Below are 27285 nucleotides of genomic sequence, written 5' to 3' on the forward strand. Positions count from 1 at the left end.
GAAGGTATGAATGGACGGACAGGAGGCAAAGAAAGAGATGAGAACAGAAGAAGAGGGGGAGGAGTAGAAAAAAAGGAGGAACAGACAGAAAGGAAGAGTAGAATGAGAGGAGGAACAAAAGGAGAGGAGATGAAGGAGAGGAGAACAGATGGAGAGGGGGAGCAGAAGAAGAAGAGGAGTTGAGGGAAAGGAGGGACAGAAGAAAGGAGGAACATATGGACAGATATATAGAATAAGGACATAATAATAGAAGAGGAGGAACAGAGGAAGAGGAGGAGAAGGAGAAGAAGAGGGGTTGAAGGAGAGGAGGAATGGAAGTACAGAAGTAGTAGAAGGAGAGGAGGAAGAGACAAAAAAGAGGAGTAGAAGGAAAGGAGAAACAGACTGAAAGGAAGAGTAGAATGAGAGGAGGAACAGAAGGAGAAGAACACATGGAGAGGAGGAACAGAAGGAGAGAAAAGACAGAAGGAGAAGAGAAGTTGAGGGAAAGGAGGGGCAGAAGAAGATGAGATGAATGAAGGTATGAATGGACGGACAGGAGGCAAAGAAAGAGATGAGAACAGAAGAAGAGGGGGAGGAGTAGAAAAAAAAGGAGGAACAGACAGAAAGGAAGAGTAGAATGAGAGGAGGAACATATGGACAGATATATAGAATAAGGACATAATAATAGAAGAGGAGGAACAGAGGAAGAGGAGGAGAAGGAGAAGAAGAGGGGTTGAAGGAGAGGAGGAATGGAAGTACAGAAGTAGTAGGAGAGGAGAAGAAGAAGTGGAGAAGTTGAGTGAGAGGAGGAATGGAAGTACAGAAGTAGTAGAAGGAGAGGAGGAAGAGACGAAAAAGAGGAGTAGAAAGAAAGGAGGAACAGACAGAAAGGAAGAGTAGAATGAGAGGAGGAACAGAAAGAAGAGGAGTAGAAAGAAAGGAGGAACATATAGACAGATGGAACAGAAGGAGAGGAGAAGACAAGGAGAGAAAAAAGAACAGAAAGAGAAGATGAACAGAATAATAGAAGGTGAGGAGCAGTAGAAGGAGAGAGGCAGGGAAAGAGACGATAAGATGAGGGAGAGGAGGAACAGAAGGAGAGGAGGAGTAGGAGAGGAACAGATGAAGAAGAGCAGTTAAAGGGGAGAGGGAATGGAAGCACAGAAGTAGTAAGAAAGGAGGAGCAGAAGAAGTGGAAAAGTTGAGTGAGAGGAGGAATAGAAAGTCAGGAGGAGTAGAAGGAGAAGAGGAAGAGACAGAAAGGAAGAGTAGAATGAGAGGAGGAACAGAAGGAGAGGAGATGAAGGAAGGGAGAAGCAGGAGGTAAAGAAAGAGAGGAGAACAGAAGGAAGGAAGGAGGAACATATGGACAGATGGAACAGAAAGAGATGAGGAAGATAAGGAGAGAAAGAAAAATAGAAAAAGAAGATGAACAGAATAATAGAAGGAGAGGAGCAGTAGAAGGAGAGAGGAAGAGTGAGATGAGGAGATGAAGGTGAGGAGGAAACAACTTAGAGTTCAGTTGTATTTAATAGCCATTCAGTTGAATGTCAGTGGAATGTCATGTAAGCTGTAAGCATCTACGAGACATCTACAGTGGACCATCCAGGTAAAGTGGTACCAAATGATCCTGATTTGAATCCAGTGGAGCACGCGTTCCATAAGCTGGAGAGAACGCTTAAGGCAACAAGGCCCTAAAACAAGCGAGAGCTGAAGAAGGCAGCATTAGAGGCTTTACAAAGCATCACCAGAGAAGATACTCAGCACCTGGTGATGAATCACAGACTTCCAGCACTCTTTCAGCAAGAGATCTGCAATGTGGATCTGGAATCTGATTGGTTAGATTTAAAATTGTGGAGCAGTGGGAGGGGCATATCCCAAAGGAAACATGTGTCTTTGTCCATAACATTATGGAGGGCACTGTATATGTGTGTGTTATCGTCATAGTGAGGGTTCTTAGCACACTGTTGGTCTACAGGCATACAAACACACACATTTACGGACTGTTCACTGCATGTATAGCAGTAAACACAGACACACACACACACACACACACACATAGAGGAGGAAAGAGAAGTAAAAAGAGAAGAATGAGGTGAAAAAGAGGAAGAGGAGGAGGGGAGAATGAGGAGGATTAGAGGAGCAGAATGAGGAAATGGAAGAAAAAAAAGGAGTGTAAGAGAGGAGCAATGAGAGGAAGACGAGTAGTGGGATGATGGGATGGAGATGAGGAGAAGTGGATGAGGAGAAGAAGAGGAGGGGAGGAATACGAGGAAGAGGAGTAGAATAATTGAAAGGTGGGCTGGAAAGAAGAAGGGTGGATGAGAAGAAGAGGAAGAGAAGGAAGTAAGGAGGGAAGGAATGAGAGGAGGAAGAGGTGGATGGAGTGGAGGGGTGGAGGAGAAGGAGAAGAAGAAAGTGAAGTAAAAAGAAAAGGAAGAGGAGAAGGAGAGAAATTAAAGAAATAAAAGTAGAGAAAGGGGAGATCGGGGCGGTGAGGAGTGGATGAAGAAAAGGGGTAGAAATGGAGGAGGAAGAGGAGGACTGCAGCTGGTATTATTAGCATTATTCACTGTAAAGTTACAGACCTCCACAAGGAGGCGCCATAGCACTAAAATACACATTGGACACAAAACCAATGGCATTTTGAACAGATGCTGTGTGTGTGTACACAATAATAAATAAATAAATAAATAAATAAATAATATGTTATAAGCATAGTAATATAAAGATGATATTCTTCATATTCTTCTTGCTACAGTAAGTAAAACAGGTTCTCATTTCGACCCTCGGTTCCTCTCAGCGGTTATTCTTCATGCTATTATGGATGTTCTTCTGTTGGGCCTTGGTTCCTTTCAGTGGTTCTTCCTCATGTTCTTAAAGATTAGAGATTCTTAGAGATTCTTTCGAGTCTGAGGGAGGTACTCCTTTTGGTTCTTTGGTTCCATGGAGTCATGGTTACCCTCAGAGGTTCTTTAAGGGCTCTGAGTGGCTCATGGAGCTCATCGTGAGTTTGAATCCACAGCCATGCCACTTTGCCATCAGCGGCCAGAGACTGAGTGAGCACAACTGCCTGTGAACTGCGCTGTTGGCCGGCACAGGTTCCTTTCAGTGGTTCTTCCACATGTTCTTGTTTTAGTTCCTCACAATAGTTCTTCATGCTCCTAAGAGGTTCCTCTGTTGAGTGCGGGTTCCTCTCAGTGGTCCTTCCTCATTCTCTTTATCAATTCTGGTATCATTCAACCTGTCCTTGCTATTAAAGCAGTGAAAGAGTGAGGTGGGCTGGAGTGAGGGGTCATTCTAAAAGAAAGGTCAGTTATTGATTTACTGGAACTTTATGGAAAATGCAACATTTTTATGGTGTTTATAAGCGGCTATTTTTTGTGGTGGACTGAATTTTATTGCCCGCTGCTGGGCCTCTATAAACTAAACAGTTTCATGAAGAACCAAAAAGAAAATCAATTCACCAACTCATGGCCCAATACACCAACTCATGGCCCAATTGCTAAAACAATGACCACCACCCCCCCACACACACACACACTTCACCCCACACCAGTAATAACTCAACATGAACTTGATAGGAATGATTGCTTCCCAAACCTTTAAAAGCTTCATCAGTGATGAAGATGAATTCATACATGTGATTGAAAGACCATTTCAGGATTTGTACAATCTGTGCTAAATGTATTTGGACCCTCTCATACTTCTGCACGAAGTACTGACAACACAGACACACAGAAATCACACGACAGTGTTACAAAGCGACCAGTGAACCTTCAACACCTAAACCTTAAACCTTAAACCAACCTAAACTTAACCTACACCTAAACTTTAACTTAACCTAACCTACACCTAAACCTAAACCTACTCCTAAACTTATACATAACCTGCACCTAAACCTCAACTTAACCTTAACCTCAACCTAACCTAAACTTAACCTACACCTAAACTTCAACTTAACCTTAACCTCAACCTAACCTAAACTTAAGCTACACCTAAACTTCAACTTAACCTAACCTACACCTAAACCTAAACTTAACCTACACCTAAACCTCAACTTAACCTAACCTACACCTAAACCTATACTTAACCTACACATACATCTATACTTAACCTACACCTAAACCTCAACTTAACCTAACCTACACCTAAACCTATACTTAACCTACACATAAACCTATACTTAACCTGCACCTAAACCTCAACTTAACCTAACCTACACCTAAACCTAAACTTAACCTACACCTAAACCTATATTTAACCTTCACCGAAACCTCAACTTAACCTAACCTACACCTAAACCTATAATTAACCTACACCTCAACCTAAACTAACCTTATCTAAACTAACCTAAACCTAAACTAACCTAATCTAATTCTAACCTTAACCTAACCTGACCTTAACCTACACCTACACCTCAACCTAAACCTAACATACTACACCTCAACCTAAACTTAATCTCACCCAAACTAAACCTTAACCTACACCTAAAGCTAATTCTAACCTTAAGCTAACCTAAACTTATCCTAGACCTAAACTGAAAGTTAACCTCACCTAAAATTAGCCTAACCTACACCTCAACCTACACCTATATATAACCTACTACACCTAAAAGTAATCTTAACCTTAACCTAACCTAAACTTAGCCTACACCTACACCTAAACTTAACCTCTTGAGACCGTGTGTCCTCATATGGGGACACTACATTTCTGTTTCTGTTTTTTTGCAAAATGACGTCCTGTACGAAGACTATGTTTAGTTTTTATACTTGTTAGGTCCTAATAATCCCAAATAGCTAAGAGAAATTAAAAATGCACACCAAGCTAAAGTTGTCTACCAGAAAATAAAAGCTTTAAAACAGTTTATTTTGTAACTGACTTTGGTTATTATTATATATTATGCATAATGAATATTTAACGTGTGACCCCTAATGTAAAGTGTTGCCATTACAGCTGTATATACGTAGTGTGTCAACTCCGCCACTTTTAAGGCAACACATTAGCACACTGGTCACACATTTGTGCCTCTGAACACACACACACACACACGCAGAGACGCCATTCTCGGCTAACAAGACTAGCCCTTAATGGGGTAGCGGATGGGCTCCCAATACGCCTGAGGTAGACAAATTGGTTGGTCACGGCCCATTGAGTGTGGAGCTCAGAGTGGTTTGTGGTTTGTTTGACCAATAAAGAGAGGAGAAAGGCACAGAAACACACTCGCTGCCTAGTCGCACAGGCCGGAGTCAGAAATGCTTTCCAAAGAAAACAAACTGAAAAAGGATCCAAAGACAAGCACTCAGAAGTTTGAAGAATGTTCTTAAAGAAGTTCTAAAACATTCTCGTAAGAAACAAATGTTACAAATGGTTAGAAAACAGCACTAATATTTAACCCCTTAGTGCAGAAAGGTGTATTACTCAGTACCTACAGGGACTTCTGTACAAACTGGTGGGGCTATTCTTTGGTAATAGAAGGTTGTAATAACACTCTCGGGTGTTTAAGGGGTTAAAACTTTCTTGCCTTTGAGCCCCAACAGAACTTTCCTAAATTATTTACAGCAAAATCGAAAAGCATTTAATTGTGTGCTTGTTCCACAGCCTGAACTACAGCCTAAAGCTCTATTCTGATGGGGCTAGTTTTACATGGGGAGGTGGGGTAATGTAATTACGCAATTTTAGCCCTGTCCGAATGCGCCATGTCGGCAATTGTACAGACTGTGCCCCTCAATTCCAAATCCGCCGCCTTTCACCTTCCGTAAAACGAGGCGTAAAAGTTACCTCAGATTATATTAATCCTGTGTGAATCAACATGTGGTAAATATTCTGTCATACCCTATGAAAAGGGCGTTTTTGTGGCTTTTCTCAAGTATGGAGGCTCATCATCGCGGTTTTTGGAGGTGATGGCAGGACATAAATCGAGTAACCGATCTCATCTTGTCATTTCAGACTTCTTATCCTGTGTGAATTGGTCATAGATTTTACAGATGGCCTGAAGCAAAAATACATTACTCCACCTCCCCATGTACAACTAAACCTGTCAGAATAGGGTGTAAAAGTGCTGAATAGAATTTGCTGATTGCTTTTCAGCTTTCCAGGTTGTGGGCAAAAAAAAAATGTTAAATAGAGTGGTCAGTGAGTGTGTCTACCTGTAATTAACTCTATATAACTAAAATAAACTCAAATAAACATAAAGTCTGTGGTCAGTGAGTGTGTCTACCTGTAATTAACTCAATATAACTTTAAAATAAACCCAAATAAACATAAAGTCAGTGGTCAGTGAGAGTGTCTACCTGTAAAACTCTATATAACATTAGAATAAACCCAAATAAACATAAAGTCAGTGGTCAGTGAGAGTGTCCACATGTAATTAACTCTATATAACATTAGAATAAACCCAAATAAACATAAAGTCAGTGGTCAGTGAGTGTGTCTACCTGTAAAACTCTATATAACATTAGAATAAACCCAAATAAACATAAAGTCAGTGGTCAGTGAGAGTGTCTACCTGTAGTCAAGTCAAGTCAAGTCAAATTTATTTGTATAGCGCTTTTTACAACTGTTGTCTTCACAAAGCAGCTTTACATAATTATTACTTAATAAAGAACAGTAAAACTCTATATAACATTAGAATAAACCCAAATAAACAGAAAGTCAGTGGTCAGTGAGAGTGTCTACCTGTAAAACTCTATATAACATTAGAATAAACCCCAAAAAAACATAAAGTCAGTGGTCAGTGAGAGTGTCTACCTGTAAAACTCTATATAACATTAGAATAAACCCAAATAAACAGAAAGTCAGTGGTCAGTGAGTGTTTATCTGTAATTAACTCTATATAACATTAGAATGAACCAAAATAAACATAAAGTCAGTGGTCAGTGAGAGTGTCTACCTGTAGTTAACTCTATATGACATTAAAATAAACCCAAATAAACATAAAGTCAGTGGTCAGTGAGAGTGTCTACCTGTAGTTAACTCTATATGACATTAAAATAAACCCAAATAAACATAAAGTCAGTGGTCAGTGAGAGTGTCTACCTGTAAAACTCTATATAACATTAGAATAATCCCAAATAAACAGAAAGTCCGTGGGAAAACTGTCACTAAGCATAATGGATTGTTTCTTTTCTTTATTTGTGTTTCTTGTAATGGTGTAATTTTAGTGTTTTGCTGTAGAACTTAAATGTTCACTGTCCAGTTTTGCAGATCATTTACATTATTTGCAGATCCAAGACATTTACTGCCCAAGACTGAAGAACTGCATTTGGTGAACTTGATCCTTTCCATAATTAACCATAATCAAGTGCGTTCTGAGGATGCCAAGAAAAGAGGATTCTGATTGGTATTTAAAAACTCCAGATAAACGCTTGCTTGAGAACGTATGATCTGGGTGTGATCATTCTTTATTGTCAGGTGACATGCACACTCCACACGTGATTTTCACTAATCCAACGAGAGATGACTCACCAAGAACCTTCTGAGAAAACTCTTTGCAGATAACATCACAGCTGGATTGTATGATGTCCATCCTAAGAGTTCCTTTTGATTCCAGTACATCTACTTAGCTAAAATCCATGACCTGCCGATAATTCAAGTTCTGAGCCCGAGGTCGGAGCAGGGTAGAGCCGTTTAGGATTTCTGACTGCCTTTCACCTGTTTCCCAACCATATAGGGCAGCGAAAGGCTTAAATAAAGGAGTGTGAGAGAGAAATCAACTGAGAGAAATAGAAAGAGATGTCGCCTGTGAGGTCAGTGTGAGGAACATTAATGATTATAGCTGTAGCAACACAATCATCATCATCATCATCATTTTCATTATCATCATCATCATCAGCAACAACATCAACAACAAGAACTACAACGACGACAACGGCAAAGTTGAACAGGATAAAAACAGAAGAGTCTCTTCGTCTTTGGTATAAAATGGCTGTCTTTAAGCTGCATTTCAGAAAAACTACAGAAATTGTGAACAATTTCTTCTATTGCTTTTGCTGCTTGGGTTCAACCAGAAGCTCCTGCAGAAGTGGAGAGCGAGGCACCAACCAACATCTTCTGGGTTTAAAAGTATTTAAGAAAGATTATCAGTTAATTTTAACAAGCAGGCGTGGACTGAGCCCAAAATGCTTCTAAATCTATATAATGCTATATACACCGATCAGCCATAACATTAGCACCCCCTGCCTAATATTAAGTGGCCCCTCCTTGTGTTGCCATAACAGATCTGACCATTCAAGGCATGGACATCACAAGACCTCTGGAGGTGTTCTGTGTTCTGTTTCTGGCACCAAGACTAATATAGAAAGCAGGAGATCCTTCAAGTCCTGTAATTTGTAAGTTGGGGCCTCCATGGACCTCGTCAATGAATCTTGAACCTTGACCCTGACACATTTACACCGGTTATCATTTCTTGGAGCATTTTTGGTAGGTACTGATCACTGCATATCAAAAGACAGAAAAAAACACAAGACCTGCCTGATGTTTTGGAGATGTTCTGACCCAGTTGTCTAGCCGTCACAGTGTGGTTCTTATCAAAGTGTCTCAGATTCTATTTTTCTCTACTTTTAACACCTTTATCATCACCTTCAAGACTGTTCACCTGCTTGGTAGATAACACTGTAGATGAAAAGAATCTGAAGATAACCTGTCAGTGGAACTAATGTTATGGCTGATGATGGTGATTTGGACCAGTCGTAGTTAGAACAAATAACAATTTGACCCAATCACAGTCAGTGGGAGGTCTCAGAACCAACAAAGTATCAAATATTTGTCTCATAACAAACGAGATGGTGATCAGAACCAATCGCAGTCAAGGGGAGGTCTCAGGACATATGTTTACTAAACAATTTCATTTATTTATTGATTATATATTTAAGGGCAATTCATTCGACTGATTTTCAAATATGTAGTGGACTGTCCACAGTCCTTAAGTCACCTCTGAAGCCCCCAGATGTTCTGGCATTCAGAGGCCTTCTGGGCATTAGCCCACTGGCTTTGTCAGCAAATCGTCCTTACAGGCAACTGCGCTCACTCTGCTAAATAAACATGTAAACTTTGCTTGGAGCACCAGCTATTAAGAAACAAATCGGCTGATGATCTGGAGGCTGTCTGTCAGCCTGGCTAGCTCTCACTGTGGGTTGTTGATGAAACTACCTCCACCCTGTTTGGAGGCTGTACTCTAGCCTGGCTAGCTCTCACTGTGAGTTGTTGATGAAACTACCTCCACCCTGTTTGGAGGCAGTATTTTAGCCTGGCTAACTCTCACTGTGCGTTGTTGATGAAACTACCTCCACCATGTTTGGAGGCTATAATTTAACGTGGCTGTCTCTTACTGTGAGCTGTTGATGAAACTACCTCCACCATGTTTGGAGGCTGTACTTTAGCGTGGCTAGCTCTCACTGTGAGTTGTTGATGAAATTACCTCCACCATGTTTGGAGGCAATACTTTAGCGTGGCTGGCTCTCACTGTGAGCTGTTGATGAAACTACCACCACCATGTTTGGAGGCTGTACTTTAGCGTGGCTAGCTCTCACTGTGAGTTGTTGATAAAACCACCTCCACTATGTTTGGAGGCTATACTTTAGCGTGGCTAGCTCTCACTGTGGGTTGTTGATGAAACTACCTCCACCCTGTTTGGAGGCAGTATTTTAGCCTGGCTGGCTCTCACTGTGAGCTGTTGATGAAACTACCACCACAATGTTTGGAGGCTATACTTTAGTGTGGCTAGCTCTCACTGTGGGTTGTTGATGAAACTACCTCCACCATGTTTGGAGGCTGTATTTTAGCCTGGCTGGCTCTCACTGTGAGCTGTTGATGAAACTACCACCACAATGTTTGGAGGCTATACTTTAGTGTGGCTAGCTCTCACTGTGGGTTGTTGATGAAACTACCTCCACCATGTTTGGAGGCTGTATTTTAGCCTGGCTGGCTCTCACTGTGAGCTGTTGATGAAACTACCACCACAATGTTTGGAGGCTGTACTTTAGCCTGGCTAGCTCTCACTGTGAGTTGTTGATGAAACTACCTCCACCATGTTTGGAGGCTGTACTTTAGCCTGGCTAGCTCTCACTGTGGGTTGTTGATGAAACTACCTCCACCATGTTTGAAGGCTTTATTTTAGCCTGGCTAGCTCTCACTGTGAGCTGTTGATGAAACTACCTCCACCCTGTTTGAAGGCAGTACTTTAGCCTGGCTGGCTCTCACTGTGCGTTGTTGATGAAACTACCTCCACCCTGTTTGAAGGCTATACTTTATAGTGTGGCTAGCTCTCACTGTAAATTGTTGAGGGAGATTCAACTATAAATATAGGAGTGAATTCTGTCACTTCTACACACAACTCAGACAACGACAGAAGCAGTCTTCAGGAGGAATCCTCAGGGGGGATCTTTAAGGTGGGGAAATATATATACATCCAAAATTCTCAGATAACACTGCTAAGGAAATACGAGACAGTGACCAGAAGCATCTATAATATCTGTGTTACTTTTTTGCCACTGTTAGGTCATGCGCCGCTCTCCACTTACGCACATTTACCACTGCAAGACTTTCCTTCTGATTTCGATCATGTTTTTGATACATACTGAATATTTCTTCTTTCTCTTTTGCCGCAGTGTATCCAGTTAAGCAAGCTAAACATAAAAGCCAATTTCATACAGTGAAACATGACCATTTTTTCAAGTTTTTCAAAACGAAACATGATCATGACAACAAAGAAAAATTTTTAAACATTTGCAGCATTTGCATTTTCCTCTAAATGTAAAAACAAAAACATACAAAGATCATTAAAAAAATCTCACTGAAGCACAAACATACTGCAGTCCAGAACAACAGTCTCCTTCCTCCTAAAGATTCAATCACAACATCATAATATCATAGTGAGCAACGAGAAATCCTCTGATAAATCTGTACAGCATGTTTAGGAAGTTCTTTTTTAATCTCTGTTCAGCTCCTCGCTTCACCAAACGACTCAAGCATCTGCCTTAATCTCTCTCTCTGTGAAAAAACACAATGCCAGGCAGAACAAAAAGACATTTTGAACACCCTCAAAATTAAGGCAACAAAGACAAGAAAAGAGTTTATCATAAATCTCTAGAAAAAACAGAACTTGAAGGAACTTAAGAAGAGTGAAAAGTGAGTGTAGCTTCATTTCTGAGGAAGACAATCTGTTTTAACCTAACTTTAAAAAATAAGCATCATCTACTTAGTCATTTTTTTTTTACTTTTTACATTTCTGTCATTTTTTGCAATACTATTTTTCATTTTAATTTTGAGAAATGTTTTGAAGCTTCAGCTCAACCCGACGATGAGGTCACACGATGAAACAAAGACTTCTCCTTCACGTCCTCTGTAGTTCTTGTTTGTCTGATCCACATGGGAAATAAAGACAAGTCCATGACCTGGAAACCAGTCCGCCCCATCTCAGCTCTGACGCCCAGGAAAGGCAACTCTGTGGCAGGTACCTTCACCTGGTCCACATGCTATCTGAGGAGAGAAAGGGGACAGAAGGACAATGAAACGTATGATAAACTTCAGTAACTGACTCACTTCCATGTTAGCTGTTAGTCTACTGGAGCTGGACTTACGGTATCCGATTCAGGATTTAGACCACATGGAAACAATTCACTGCTAGATTCACTTGGAAACTCCCATACAGTGGAGAGAAAAGCTGGCAGTATACTGAAACTAAAGAGCATAAGTATACTTAGGTACACTCAATGTCTTATATATACAGCTTTCAGACTGAAGAGATCAGTGGCGGATTTAGGTAGGGGCTACATTGGCATTTTGCAGGGAGGCGGCACACGCCCCCGAAGCAACATCGCCAGGCAACCGACGTGCCTGGAGGGAAGCGTCGCATACCTGGGTCCAACGCACCAGCCTGCAGACGCCAGTGACGGCCAGCAACGCAGCGAAGCGATGTGAGGGGGAGAGCACTATCTACCCACCCTGGAGAGGCCAACTGGAACATGAACATAATGGCAACACCTTACTCCGCTAGACCACCCGGGGCAATATATATATATATATATATATATATATATATATATATATATATATATATAAATGTAGATGCACATATATATATATATATATATATATATATATATATATATATATATATATGTTGTTTTTTTATTACAACCCCCGGTCATAATATTCCTTTCGTGTGCTGTGTTTTCTGTGTTAGTCTAGAGTTTCTGTAGATGCAGGTCCACGATTGGCCACCAGGGGAGCTCTGTATAAAAGGGACAAAAGAAGCTTGTCCCAGAGAAAGATGTTTTAGGCTCCTCCCCCTTTGATGACCTGGAGGACATCCTGCTCAGCCCAAACTCTGTTAGCTTTTTAGTATTGTTACACTTTATTAACCTCACCTCTTTAGGTGAGTTTAGGTAGGAGGGGTGAGTGCCTTTTTGTTTTAGCTACCCTTTCTCTGGTTTTGCTGGCAGGAAGTTAGGGAACCCTAATGAAAAAGAAGTAACCTCAAGTATAGTAAACTTTATTATTTTACAGCGCACTAAAGTGTACTTGTAGTCACACTAATCATTAGTGCACTTACAATGAGCACTACAATGGAACAACTAGTTCACTTCTTAAATATTAATTGTACTCCTGAAGTCAAAGTTGCTCTTGTTTGATTGATTTATTGCAAAAAGGTTTGTACATTTTGCTAATTAACTGCATTTTTAATGTAGGTTGAATAATTTTGAATGCATCTGTAACTTGCTAACAGTGTTTATTATTGATTCATATTTGCATATTATCAGTTTCAGCAGTTCAATGGAGTCAAACCAGTTAGTGTTGTGAGATAGTCAGAGAAGCAGGTGTCCAAATCTGATTGGACAGAGGTGAATAGTACTAATACAATTAGTCAAATTAGCTGATCAAACATGACTGAATGATGTGGCGGTGGTGGGCAATACAAGCCACTGGGAACCTGCACTGGGTAGGATTACGGTATTTGAGTAGATGATCAGTCTAGTACCGACAGAAGAAAAGCAGTTGAGTAGAACAGGACAATAGAGCAGTGGTTCTACAGCAGTGTTGTTCAAACTCAGTCCTGAGGACCTCCTGCGATCCCTTGCCCTCAACACGCTTGATCCAGTCCACAAGCAATCCCTTCAAGGCAGGGGTTCTCCAAGACCAGGGAGCGCTCTAGGATACACTTGGATGTGTGGAATTATGGTATTTGAACATATGTTGAATCTTGGACTCCCAGAAGAAAGGATACCTAAGACAAAATTTGAAGTTAGTGCGTACTTAGACTGGTAAGAGTATGATGGGATGTGGTCGCTGGTCTCCACGGCGATCTGTTGCTGGGGTGTGTTGATATCCTGCGATGTGGCGACTGTCTGTGATGATGTGTCAGTCACCACGCCCTGAAAAACACACATCCCATCATTTCAATACAGGATAAGGACAAGAAGCTTCTGTCAGAAACTCTGACCAGTGATACATTTATGTCTACACCAGCCATAACATTAGCACCACCTGCTTAATACTGAGTAGGCCCACCTTGAGCCACCACAACAGATCTGACCAATTAAGGCATGGACTCCACAAGACCTCTGAAAGTGTCCTGTGGTATCTGGCACCGAGACTAACGTAGGCAGCAGATCATTAAAGCCCTTAAGTTGTAAGGTGGCGCCTCCATGGATCACATCAATAAGCCTCAGGTGCCCATGACCCTGTTGCCAGGTTACCGGTTGTGCTTTCCTGGAGCACTTTTGGTAGGTACTGACCAGGGCATACTAGACCAGACCCAGTTGTCCAGACGCCACAATTTTGCCCTTGTCCAGGTGTCTCAGATTCTTACCCTTGCTTTTAACACCTTCATCACCTTCAAGAACTGGCTGCTACTGATGCTACTGTAAATTATGGCTGGTCAGTGTATGACCTATAGAAGTGCTTAGTCCTTCGCTCAGTATAAGCAAAGCTAGTGCCAGTAGACAATTGACAAGCAACACACAATTCCCAGAGTCCTAGAACAAGCCCTAGAACCTGAATGTAGAGATCTCCAAACTATGCAAGAACCTGTGGAGAAGAACATGACATAACAGAAGCTGTAATTGATATTAGTGCTCCACTAACTGCTCTAGAAAGATGGTCTTCAGTCAGCTGAAGACCGTGATTGAGTCTGCTAGAGGAAGTTGGTTCCACCACCTCGGCGACTCCAGGACAAAGAAAAGGTCCGGATGCCAGTCTTCCAAATGTCTTGAAAGATGGCCAGTCAGGCCGAGACGCATTTTAAGCTCGGAGGGCTCTGTTCGGGTTCTGATCATTGACGTCAGGTAGGGAGGGTTTGGGTTGGCCCGGGTTTGGTGGTCTGGAAAGAGTGACCCTTCTGGGTCTACTCAGCATGTCCTCCCTGCCGTATGTAGGGTGGATGTAGGCTGCTGTCCTCTGTTAACTCTGTTAGCTACGTTAGCCTTACTGCTAATACTGAATTGGGGTTGCTGTTTTGAACAATGTTGTGTGTGTGTAGTTGTGTGTGTGTGTGTGTGTGTGTGTGTGTGTGTGTGTGTGAGAGTGAGAGAGAGTATCTGTGTGTGTGTTACCTCTACAGGCACAGCAGATGGAGGCACAGGAGTGTATTGGGGGATGTATGTTCCTTGCATAGGAGCCACAGTGGCTGCAGCCGTCATATACTGAAACAGAGAGAGAGAGAGAGAGAGAGAGAGAGAGAGAGAGAGAGAGAGAGAGAGAGAGAGTGTAAGTGAGGGGATGATGACAACTGTCTGTGCATCTTGGGTGCAGTTCTGTCTTTGTCCTGCAGGGGGTAGTGGGAGAGTGTGCCTGAGAGAGTAGCGTCATTCTGTTAATGCACACAGACACACACACACACACACACACTCCCTGCTGTAAAAAAGACAAAGACAGGAAGTGGAGGGTGGGACAAATGACAGAGTGAGTTAAACCAAGAACACACTGGACCGTGTGTGTGTGTGCGTGTGTGTGTGTGTGTGTGTGTGTGTGTCTTCTGGTAGATGTGTGTGTCAGAGGGAGTGTATTTTTAAACTGGGCTGTTTGAATGAGAGAGTGTGTGTGTGTGTGTGTGTGTTACGAGAGGATGAGTGTGTATACAGTGGATGTAGGTGAATGTACAAGTGAGGGTGTTACACATTACAGCTGAGAGATGTGGAGTGAATGGATAAACGTTCCATTGCTACACCTTCTAATAGTGTTCCAGCATGTAGACGCTCCTCTACAGCATGTATCCAGTGGAAACAGTGGAAACTGGGCCTGTTTACACTGGAAAACTGCTGTCGTTTCAGTCTCCATGTGTTTAAGATCGCTTTAGAAGATTCAATTAATTTATTCTGCCTTGTTTCTGAATTCCTTCAAGTGTTATTTCTCAAAACAAGCCGAATTATATTCATTATTTATTGACATAAGCAAAATTGCCAGCCTTATTTCTCACAGCAAGTAAAAGTATCATCTGTATTTCTCAAAACAAAATTATTTGCATTATTTGTCAGAATACGTCTTAATAATTACTTTCATAATAAAATAATAAGTACAATTATTTCCCAAAACAAGCAAAATGATCATTATTATTTCTCCAAATAAGCCAAATTATCTGCATTATTCCTCAAAACAAAATCATCTGCATTCTTTTTCAGAATAAGCCTTCATAATTACCTTCATAATTTTTAAAAATAAGCAAATAATTAACTAAATAATCATTATTATTGCTCCAAATAACAAATTTATTCATTGCATTATTTCTCAAAACAAAATTATAGGCATTATTTGTCAAAACAAGTAACCGAAGTTGCAGTAGACGAATGTTTAGACTAGAGTTAGGATGATTTTTCTTCAAGATACGCTGTCAGGGTCACCGCTGAGCTGAGAATAGCTGATGAGCTACAGTCTGTAACTGTACACCTGTATAGTAGAGCTAAACGGTAGGAGGAGCTTATTGTTGAGAAGGAGGCCAGAGTCTCTCTCTCTCTCTCTCTCTCTCTCTCTCTTTCTTTAGCTCTTTCCTCCCTGATGACAGTAAAATGTAGATATCTGGTATCTGCTGATGGAGGAGTGTGTGTTTGTGTAAGAGAAAGCTGCTGAAGCCTTCATACTGTGTTAGCACAGCTGCAAGTGATTATACACACACACACACACACACAAACACCATTTGCAAACATGCTATAAGTGCAGACACACATGCACATACTCTACTAGTACAACAAGCTTGTATTAAGCCCAATTGTCATCAGTTACTCAGACCTAGTTAGGTCAATGGTTCCTCAGCCCTAGTAAGGTCAATGGTTCCTCAGACCTAGTAAGGCCAATGGTTCCTCAGACCTACTCAGGTCAATGGTTCCTCAGACCTAATAAAGTCAATGGTTCATCAGCCCTATTAAAGTCAATGGTTCCTCAGACCTAGTAAGGTCAATGGTTCATCAGCCCTAGTAAGGTCAATGGTTCCTCAGACCTAGTAAAGTCAATGGTTCCTCAGACCTAGTAAGACCAATGGTTCCTCATACTCAGTTGGGTCAATGGGTTCTCAGAACTAGTAAGGTCAATGATTCCCCAGAACTAGTAAGGTCAATGATTCCTCAGAACTAGTAAGGTCAATAGTTCATCAGAACTGGTAAGGTCAATGGTTCATCAGACTCAGTTGGGTCAATGGTTCCTCATACATAGTAAGGTCAATGGTTCCTCAGCCCTAGTAAGGTCAATGGTTCATCAGTTTTAGTAAAGTCAATGGTTCCTCAGACCTAGTAAGGTCAATGGTTCCTCAGACCTAGTAAGGTCAATGGTTCCTCAGCCCTAGTAAAGTCAATGGTTCCTCAGCCCTAATAAGGTCAATGGTTCCTCAGCCCCAATAAGGTCAATGGTTCCTCAGCCCTAGTAAAGTCAATGGTTCCTCAGCCCTAGTAAGGTCAATGGTTCCTCAGACCTAGTAAGGTCAATGGTTCCTCAGACTTAGTAAGACCAATGGTTCCTCATAATCAGTTGGGTCAATGGGTTCTCAGAATTAGTAAGGTCAATGATTCCCCAGAACTAGTAAGGTCAATGATTCCTCAGAACTAGTAAGGTCAATAGTTCATCAGAACTAGTAAGGTCAATGGTTCATCAGACTCAGTTGGGTCAGTGGTTCCTCAGACATAGTAAGGTCAATGGTTCCTCAGACTTAGTAAGACCAATGGTTCCTCATAATCAGTTGGGTCAATGGGTTCTCAGAATTAGTAAGGTCAATGATTCCCCAGAACTAGTAAGGTCAATGATTCCTCAGAACTAGTAAGGTCAATGATTCCTCAGAACTAGTAAGGTCAATGGTTCATCAGTTCTAGTAAAGTCAATGGTTCCTCAGACCTAGTAAGGTCAATGGTTCCTCAGACCTAGTAAGGTCAATGGTTCCTCAGCCCTAGTAAGGTCAATGGTTCCTCAGCCCTAGTAAAGTCAATGGTTCCTCAGCCCTAATAAGGTCAATGGTTCCTCAGCCCTAGTAAAGTCAATGGTTCCTCAGACCTAGTAAGGTCAATGGTTCCTCAGCCCTAGTAAAGTCAATGGTTCCTCATACTCAGTTGGGTCAATAGTTCCTCAGACTAAGTAAGGTCAATGATTCCTCAGAACTAGTGAGGTCAATGGTTCCTCAGCCCTAGTAAATCGTGTAGCGTTTATTCTCAGTGTATCAGTGAGTTCATTTTCCTTAAAAAATAACAAAGATAAAGCTGACATTTCGGCTGAGGTCTACATTGGGTTTGGCTCATCAAAATGTACACACATACACACACAATCAAATACACAATGGTGTGTGTACTCACACTAGCAGTAGAGCCCAGTGTTAGGTGGTTCATCTGCTGTGTTAGAGGAGATATCAAGTGTGCAGGCTGCATGGAGACGGTGGTGTGCTCCAAAGATGGAGTGATCACTGTTCCCTGAGAGAAAGAGAGAGGTATTATGGATCATATGAAATCATATGAAAACGCTGGAGTATTATACACCACTCCCTACACTTCCTGTAGTGTATTACAGTCTGTCAGAATGAGAGTGTGGATCATATGAACACTACAAAGCACTATAGAGCGCCCCCTACTCTTCCTGTAGTGTATTACAGTCTGTCAGAATGAGAGTGTGAATCATATAAACATTATAGAGCACCCCCTACACTTCCTGTAGTGTATTACAGTCTGTCAGAATAAGTGTGTGGATCATATAAACATTATAGAGCATTATAGAGAGCCCCCTACACTTCCTGTAGTGTATTACAGTCTGTCAGAATAAGTGTGTGGATCATATAAACATTATAGAGCATTATAGAGCACCCCCTACACTTCCTATAGTGTATTACAGTCTGTCAGAATAAGTGTGTGGATCATATAAACATTATAGAGCATTATAGAGCACCCCCTACACTTCCTGTATTACAGTCTGTCAGAATGAGAGTGTGGATCATATAAACATTATAGAGCGCCCCCTACACTTCCTGTAGTGTATTACAGTCTGTCAGTCTGAACAGTCCTCACTATTTATAAAACACCAAATTGTTGGTAGGCTGCAGCCTCCTTCTCAAACTGTCTCAAGCTCACTTACAACTGATAAACAATATACACACCCTGAGATTATGTGTGTGTGTGTGTGTGTGTGTGTGTGTGTGTGTGTGTGTGTGTGTGTGGATGTCTGAGCACAGACACAAAAATATCACCTTTCACTTTTCATACACTCACCTCATAAAAACGTCAAACACACTTAACTTGGCTGACACACTCTCTTTCTCACACACACACACACACACCCACACACACACGCTTGGCTGACTCCATATTGTCCGTCCAATCATAGCGTCCTTCTGGAGCGATTGGTCAGGGTTGGAATCACATGCGGTGTGTAAAAATCCCCCCCACACACAAACACACACAGAGTTTATGAGTTTGGAGGCTCAAGATTCTGTGTGTGTGTGTTTGTGTGATGAGCATCCTGTCTAGATGGATGGATTCTCTATCCTTACTCCTTCTCTCTCTCTCTCTCTCTCTCTCTCTCTCTCTCTCTCTCTCTCTCATTCTCTCTCTCTCATTCTCTCTCTCTCATTCTCTCTCTCTCTCTCTCTCTCAGACACACACACACACGTCTGGTTACTGGCCTGTAATGACAAGCTGGGATGACGCCAGATGATGAGGACAGACTGTGTGTGTTTGTGTGTGTATGTGTATGTGTGTGTGTGTGTGTGTGTGTTGCCACATGGTGGTTCTCATTTATACACTCAGCTCCAGAATTACAGTCTGTTCCTCACAAATGAGTCTACCAACAGTATATACCCAACACACATGTATAGAGAGAGAGATCTTTAAAGGAGATAGACATAGAAAGACAGACAGACAGACAGACAGATAGATAGATAGACAGACAGACAGACAGACAGATACATAGATACATAGATAGACAGAGACATAGATAGATAGATAGATAGACAGACAGATAGGTAGATAGACAGACAGACAGACAGACAGACAGTCAGGCAGACAGACAGATAGATAGACAGAGACAGATACATAGATACATAGATAGACAGAGACATAGATAGACAGACAGACAGATAGATAGATAGATAGATAGATGACAGACGCTATTCTCCCCTTTACAGTCAGTGGAGCATCAACATTATTCTGAAGCCACTGTTTTAAGATACAACTCATAAATAATGTTGCTTTGATTGTACAGATTACATTTAGAAAAAAATTAATAATCAATTAAAAAATAATGAATGAATTTCTGACAAAGATGATTTCCTGACTTAATAATGTTTAAATGTTCTCTCTCTACTCCCTAAATGGTGACACAGTGACATCAATACCACACAGTTCAACCAGAATTGTTAACACACATCCCTAACACTCACACACACTTATTACAGCTTTCACTACTCACTGTAAAATCATTTTTGTGACATGAATAATGCATGTGTGTGTGTGTGTGTGTCATTAGTGAAGTAGCTCACCGCAATCTAGACTGTTCCTCTTATTATACACCATAATCATACCCATAAAACCTGTCTGCTGCGGAAAAAATATGTGCTGTGTTGCGAGTGTGTGTGTGTGTGTGTTTATTATAAATTGATTTTCCAAAAGACTGTGGCGACTTGAGCGAGTGTTCTTCCATCATTTCTATAAATATAGCAGAATGAAAGTTCTCTCCAGACTGTAAACAAGCTCTGTTATATTCACTCTGACTGAGACCAGAACCACAACCAGCCCAGTTCAAGGCCGAGCTGCTCACCTCAGCCCTACAACCCCACTAAACCCCTCCACCTGAAGACAAACAACAAAACACAGAGAAATAATAGTGATAATTCCTAAAAAGGTTTTATTTCTGTTCTACAGGCTCACCCACAAATGTCCTCGTCCTTAGCTACTGTTGCTAGGTTGGATAAGCCCTAGAGAATGCTGATAAAACCACATCTAAACTTGATATGGGGTTATTATTAATTACACACTCTAAATGTATGTGATAAAATAGAATAAAATGGAATATGAATTATATCTATATTATTATATTGCTAAATATCATATTAATCATATTAACATTATTAGAGCTTCATACTGGATATTAATGTTATTAGAGCTTCATACTGGATATTAATGTTATTAGAGCTTCATTTTGGATATTAATGATATTAGAGCTTCATTCTGGATATTAATGATATTAGAGCTTCATACTGGATATTAATGTTATATAGAGCTTCATTTTGGATATTAATGATATTAGAGCTTCATTCTGGATATTAATGATATTAGAGCTTCATACTGGATATTAATGTTATTAGAGCTTCATACTGGATATTAATGATATTAGAGCTAAATACTGGATATTAATGATATTAGAGCTTCATACTGGATATGAATGTTATTAGAGCTTCATACTGGATATTAATGTTATTAGAGCTTCATACTGGATATGAATGTTATTAGAGCTTCATACTGGATATTAACATTATTAGAGCTTCATTCTGGATATTAATGTTACTAGAATTACTTAGAATGAATTTAATTTAAAATAAAATCTTAATGAAAGCATTTCATAAAATAAGTTGTATAAATTTCTTGTATAAATCAATAAGGTAAAGATTGAAGGTCACTCACAGCTGGTTGCATAACATACTGCTGATGAGGCATCCACGATGTGCTCTGGACCTGCAGAGCAAAACATAAATACTTACATTAAAGAATATTATAGTGGGCAAATTATTCTTTAACCTTGTGAAAGTCCTTCACTAATATTAATATGGAGTACATCCATCCTTGTGCTTCCACAACCGAACAGACTAACTGAGGCACTGACTACCCAAGACCTCTGAAGGTGTTCTTAATATCTGGCACCAAGACATTAACAGCAGATTATTTGTGTCCTGTATGTTGTGAGGTGGGGCCTCCATGAACATCAATAAGGTGCCCTTAGGTCTCCGGTTCATTGGTTGTCCTAGCCATCACACAATCAGTTAAAGCTGTTTTCTAGAAAGTTTTACAATACAGTTACAAAAATACAAATAAATACTTTTTGTGATTGTCATCTTTGTATAATTCTGTTAGAGTTATATTGAGGAATCCCATAGCAACTGATAATTGCCATTATGATTATTCTAATGTTATATAGTTATATATAGAGTATTAGTTATAGTTATATAGAGTTCTACTGGTAGACACGCTCACTGTCCACTGACTTTAGGTTTATTTGTGTTTATTCTAATATTATATAGAGTTTTACAGGTAGACACTCTCATTGACCACTGACTATGTTTATTTGGGTTTATTTTAATGTTATATAGAGTTAATTACAGGTAGACACTCTCACTGACCACTGACTTTATGTTTATTTTTGTTTATTCTAATATTATATATAGAGTTAATTAAAGGTAGACACTCTCACTGACCACTGACTTTATGTTTATTTGGGTTTATTCTAATATTATATAGAGTTAATTACAGGTAGACACTCTCACTGACCACTGACTTTATGTTTATTTGGGTTTATTCTAATGTTATATAGAGTTTTACAGGTAGACACTCTCACTGACCACTGACTTTATGTTTATTTGAGTTTATTCTAATGTTATATAGAGTTTTACAGGTAGACACTCTCACTGACCACTGACTTTATGTTTATTTGAGTTTATTCTAATGTTATATAGAGTTTTACAGGTAGACACTCTCACTGACCACTGACTTTATGTGTATTAGGTTTTTTTTTAATTGTATGTAGAGTTGTACAAGTAAACATACTCACTGCTGATAGCACAGATTTAAACAGGCTTTGTGGGTAAGACAACAGAACTGCATTATCGTAAATGTGTGTCTGGTCATTATAGAGCAGTTTAGTTCACCACAATCTGAAAACACACTGGTTTGTTCCTCTCATTATTATCCATAATAATACATAAACCATCATTATACACATAAAACCAGTCTGCTGCGGAAAAGCAGGAATTCCATTTTCAGAGGTCATGTGTCAGAACTATAAATTGAGCTGTACATCAATGGATGTGAACAAACACTGTGTAAACAGATCCTGTGTGTTTTGACCTTTACTGGTCAGTCAACCTTCACCCCTGAAACACAACATCCGGTAAGGAATCTATAATAACGCTGGTGTCACCGAACAAACATTTAGCTCTTTGTATTCTATTAACCCTACCGCTTTCAAACGCCTCCACTTATAATGTGTTCAATCTAATACTAATGAGATACTGTAGCTCCACCTCAGTGTATATCACAATACCTACATTTAGAGTGTTATTAATATTTACTCTAATGAGAGACTGTAGCTCCGCCTCCTCTGTGTATATCACAATACCTACATTTAGTGTTATTAATATTCCCCCTAATGAAAGACTGTAGCTCTGCCTCTTCAGTTTATATCACAATACCTACATTTAGAGTGTTATTAATATAAACCCTAATGAGAGACTGTAGCTCCACCTCAGTGTATATCACAATACCTACATTTAGAGTGTTATTAATATTTACCCTAATGAGAGACTGTAGCTCCACCTCAGTGTATATCACAATACCTACATTTAGTGTTATTAATATTCACACTAATGAGAGACTGTAGCTCCACCTCAGTGTATATCACAATACCTACATTTAGAGTGTTATTAATATTCACCCTAATGAGAGACTGTAGCTCCATCTCAGTGTATATCACAATACCTACATTTAGACTGTTATTAATATTCACACTAATGAGAGACTGTAGCTCCTCCTCAGTGTATATCACAATACCTACATTTAGAGTGTTATTAATATTTACCCTAATGAGAGACTGTAGCTCCACCTCAGTGTATATCACAATACCTACATTTAGTGTTATTAATATTCACACTAATGAGAGACTGTAGCTCCACCTCAGTGTATATCACAATACCTACATTTAGAGTGTTATTAATATTCACCCTAATGAGAGACTGTAGCTCCATCTCCTCAGTGTATATCACAATACCTACATTTAGAGTGTTATTAATATTCACCCTAATGAGAGACTGTAGCTCCACCTTAGTGTATATCACAATACCTACATTTAGAGCGTTATTAATATTCACACTAATGAGAGACTGTAGCTCCATCTCCTCAGTGTATATCACAATACCTACATTTAGAGTGTTATTAATATTCACCCTAATGAGAGACTGTAGCTCCACCTCAGTTTATAACACAATACCTACATTTAGAGTGTTATTAATATTCACCCTAATGAGAGACTGTAGCTCCACCTCAGTGTATATTTTCATTATTTTTCACAGATATTCTAAGACTGCCATCGTCTGTCTCCTCTGTCTGTCTCCTCTGTCTGTCTCTCTTTGTGTCTTGTTTCATCCAGTATTTCACTGCTGATGAAACTGTTTCCTGTTCAGGCCCTGCGGCAGGGCATCTCTCTCTCTGTGCCGTGGACAGAAGGATGAAGGCAGAAGGATGGAGATGTAAGAGTGTTGGAGTGTTGGAGGCTGAAGGTCAAAGTGAGAGAAGCTTCTGGAACAGCAGGATTAATATCCGCTCTCTTTCTGATCAATCAGCTTACTGGAGGCTTTTTAATCAGAGAGACACAGTAACCTTCAACAACTGCACTCATCTTTGTCACACACACACACACACACACACATACGGTTTACCTGATACGTGGAGACGGGTGAGGCAGTGATGAAAGGCGTGATGGAGGTTTGGGCAATCATTCTGTTGGAGGCGAAACTGTATGGAGAAGAATAAAACCTAAAGAGAGAGAGAGAGAGAGAGAGAGAGAGAGAGAGAGAGAGAGAGAGATGTAGAGAGAGAGGGAGGAAGTATTTTTAGAATAATGTCAAACACTAAATTCCTCATCCAACCTGAAGCAATCTGAAGGACTGACATTATCACTAGAACCATTTGTGCTGGTGTGGAAAACAGAATGTGATTGATAGATTGACTGTTTGGTGACTTGTGGCTTTCAGGCAAGCAATTGAGTGTTTATGTATTTGAGTGTTTGGACTTGTAAGTGACTAGGCATTTGGGTTTGGATGCTTGGGTCTGAGTGTTTGGATTTCTGGTCTTGCAGACGTCTGGGTGTTTGGTAGTTGGGGCTTGCAGATGACTGGTTGTCTGGTCTTGCAGATGACTGGGTGTTTGGTTTTCTGGTCTTGCTGTTTGGGTGTGTGGGCTTGCAGATGAGTGGGTGTTTGGGTGTCTGAGCTTGCAGATGAGTGGGTGTTTGTGTGTGTGGTCTTGCAGATGAGTGGGTGTTTGGGTGTCTGGGCTTGCAGATGAGTGGGTGTTTGTGTGTGTGGTCTTGCAGATGAGTGGGTGTTTGGGTGTCTGGGCTTGCAGATGAGTGGGTGTTTGTGTGTGTGGTCTTGCAGATGAGTGGGTGTTTGTGTGTGTGGTCTTGCAGATGAGTGGGTGTTTGGGTGTCTGGGCTTGCAGATGAGTGGGTGTTTGTGTGTGTGGTCTTGCAGATGAGTGGGTGTTTGGGTGTCTGGGCTTGCAGATGAGTGGGTGTTTGTGTGTGTGGTCTTGCAGATGAGTGGGTGTTTGGGTGTCTGGGCGTGCAGATGAGTGGGTGTTTGGGTGTCTGGGCTTGCAGATGAGTGGGTGTTTGGGTATCTGGGCGTGCAGATGAGTGGGACTTTGGGTGTCCGGACTTGCAGATGAGTGGGTGTTTGTGTGTGTGGTCTTGCAGATGAGTGGGTGTTTGGGTGACTGGGCTTGCAGATGAGTGGGTGTTTATGTATGTGGGCTTGCAGATGAGTGGATGTTTGGGTGTGTGGTCTTGCAGATGAGTGGGTGTTTGGGTGTCTGGGCTTGCAGATGAGTGGGTGTTTGTGTGTGTGGTCTTGCAGATGAGTGGGTGTTTGGGTGTCTGGGCTTGCAGATGAGTGGGTGTTTATGTATGTGGTCTTGCAGATGAGTGGGTGTTTGGGTGTCTGGGCGTGCAGATGAGTGGGTGTTTGGGTGTCTGGGCTTGCAGATGAGTGGGTGTTTGGGTATCTGGGCGTGCAGATGAGTGGATGTTTGGGTGTGTGGTCTTGCAGATGAGTGGGTGTTTGTGTGTGTGGTCTTGCAGATGAGTGGGTGTTTGGGTGTGTGGTCTTGCAGATGAGTGGGTGTTTGTGTGTGTGGTCTTGCAGATGAGTGGGTGTTTGGGTGTGTGGTCTTGCAGATGAGTGGATGTTTGGGTGTGTGGTCTTGCAGATGAGTGGGTGTTTGGGTGTCTGGGCTTGCAGATGAGTGGGTGTTTGGGTGTCTGGGCTTGCAGAAGAGTGGGTGTTTGGGTGTCTGGGCTTGCAGATGAGTGGGTGTTTGGGTGTCTGGGCTTGCAGATGAGTGGGTGTTTGGGTGTGTGGTCTTGCAGATGAGTGGGTGTTTGTGTGTGGTCTTGCAGATGAGTGGGTGTTTGGGTGTGTGGTCTTGCAGATGAGTGGGTGTTTGGGTATCTGGGCGTGCAGATGAGTGGATGTTTGGGTGTGTGGTCTTGCAGATGAGTGGGTGTTTGGGTGTCTGGGCTTGCAGATGAGTGGGTGTTTGGGTGTCTGGGCTTGCAGATGAGTGGGTGTTTGGGTGTCTGGGCTTGCAGATGAGTGGGTGTTTGGGTGTGTGGTCTTGCAGATGAGTGGGTGTTTGTGTGTGTGGTCTTGCAGATGAGTGGGTGTTTGGGTGTGTGGTCTTGCAGATGAGTGGGTGTTTGTGTGTGTGGTCTTGCAGATGAGTGGGTGTTTGGGTGTCTGGGCTTGCAGATGAGTGGGTGTTTGGGTGTCTGGGCTTGCAGATGAGTGGGTGTTTGGGTGTGTGGTCTTGCAGATGAGTGGGTGTTTGTGTGTGTGGTCTTGCAGATGAGTGGGTGTTTGGGTGTGTGGTCTTGCAGAGGAGTGGGTGTTTGGGTATCTGGGCGTGCAGATGAGTGGATGTTTGGGTGTGTGGTCTTGCAGATGAGTGGGTGTTTGGGTGTGTGGTCTTGCAGATGAGTGGGTGTTTGGGTGTGTGGTCTTGCAGATGAGTGGGTGTTTGTGTGTGTGGTCTTGCAGATGAGTGGGTGTTTGGGTGTCTGGGCTTGCAGATGAGTGGGTATTTGGGTGTCTGGGCTTGCAGATGAGTGGGTGTTTGGGTGTGTGGTCTTGCAGATGAGTGGGTGTTTGTGTGTGTGGTCTTGCAGATGAGTGGGTGTTTGGGTGTGTGGTCTTGCAGATGAGTGGGTGTTTGGGTATCTGGGCGTGCAGATGAGTGGATGTTTGGGTGTGTGGTCTTGCAGATGAGTGGGTGTTTGTGTGTGTGGTCTTGCAGATGAGTGGGTGTTTGGGTGTGTGGTCTTGCAGATGAGTGGGTGTTTGGGTGTGTGGTCTTGCAGATGAGTGGGTGTTTGGGTGTGTGGTCTTGCAGATGAGTGGGTGTTTGGGTGTGTGGTCTTGCAGATGAGTGGGTGTTTGTGTGTGTGGTCTTGCAGATGAGTGGGTGTTTGGGTGTGTGGTCTTGCAGATGAGTGGGTGTTTGTGTGTGTGGTCTTGCAGATGAGTGTGTGTTTGGGTGTCTGTAGCTTACCCATTCTGCATAGTTGCAGGATCATATGTTAATGTCACTCCAGTCTGCAATAAAGATGTAACAGAGTTTAACATACAAATGATCATTCATTCATTATGGTGAGCTTGTTTATGATCTTTCTCCTCCAATTCACCAAAAGAACAGCTGATCTTCACATTCAGTAGTAATGAAGTGTCTATGAATAGATCATTTACCAGCTCTCTTCTTTTCTCTTCTCTCCTCTCTCTTTTTGTCTTTGTAGTTCTCTTCCCCCTCTGTCTCTTCCTCCCGCTCACTCTCTCTCCCTCTATCCCTCTCTTCCCTCTCTCTA

General features: G+C 41.4%; 1 protein-coding gene across 5 annotated transcripts in view; it reads right to left on the reverse strand.

Moving 5' to 3' along the window:
• Positions 1–7410: 7410 nt before the first annotated feature.
• LOC140550319 (RNA-binding motif, single-stranded-interacting protein 3-like) overlaps positions 7411–27285 on the reverse strand; it is a 121108-nt gene continuing 101233 nt past the window's right edge. For 3 of the 5 annotated variants that reach the window (XM_072674246.1, XM_072674247.1, XM_072674245.1), the window contains exons 8-14: positions 26976–27019; positions 24083–24179; positions 21060–21110; positions 17748–17861; positions 14535–14624; positions 13237–13355; positions 7411–11460 (exon numbers count right to left, since the gene is read on the reverse strand). In XM_072674246.1, the coding sequence (XP_072530347.1) occupies positions 11457–11460; positions 13237–13355; positions 14535–14624; positions 17748–17861; positions 21060–21110; positions 24083–24179; positions 26976–27019 (519 nt within the window). In that variant the 3' untranslated portion in view covers positions 7411–11456. The remainder of the gene's footprint in view (positions 11461–13236; positions 13356–14534; positions 14625–17747; positions 17862–21059; positions 21111–24082; positions 24180–26975; positions 27020–27285) is intronic. The other 2 variants (XM_072674248.1, XM_072674249.1) reach the window with 2 other exon arrangements.

The sequence above is a fragment of the Salminus brasiliensis genome, chromosome 2 (genome assembly GCF_030463535.1).
Source record: "Salminus brasiliensis chromosome 2, fSalBra1.hap2, whole genome shotgun sequence".
Classification (NCBI taxonomy): domain Eukaryota; kingdom Metazoa; phylum Chordata; class Actinopteri; order Characiformes; family Bryconidae; genus Salminus; species Salminus brasiliensis.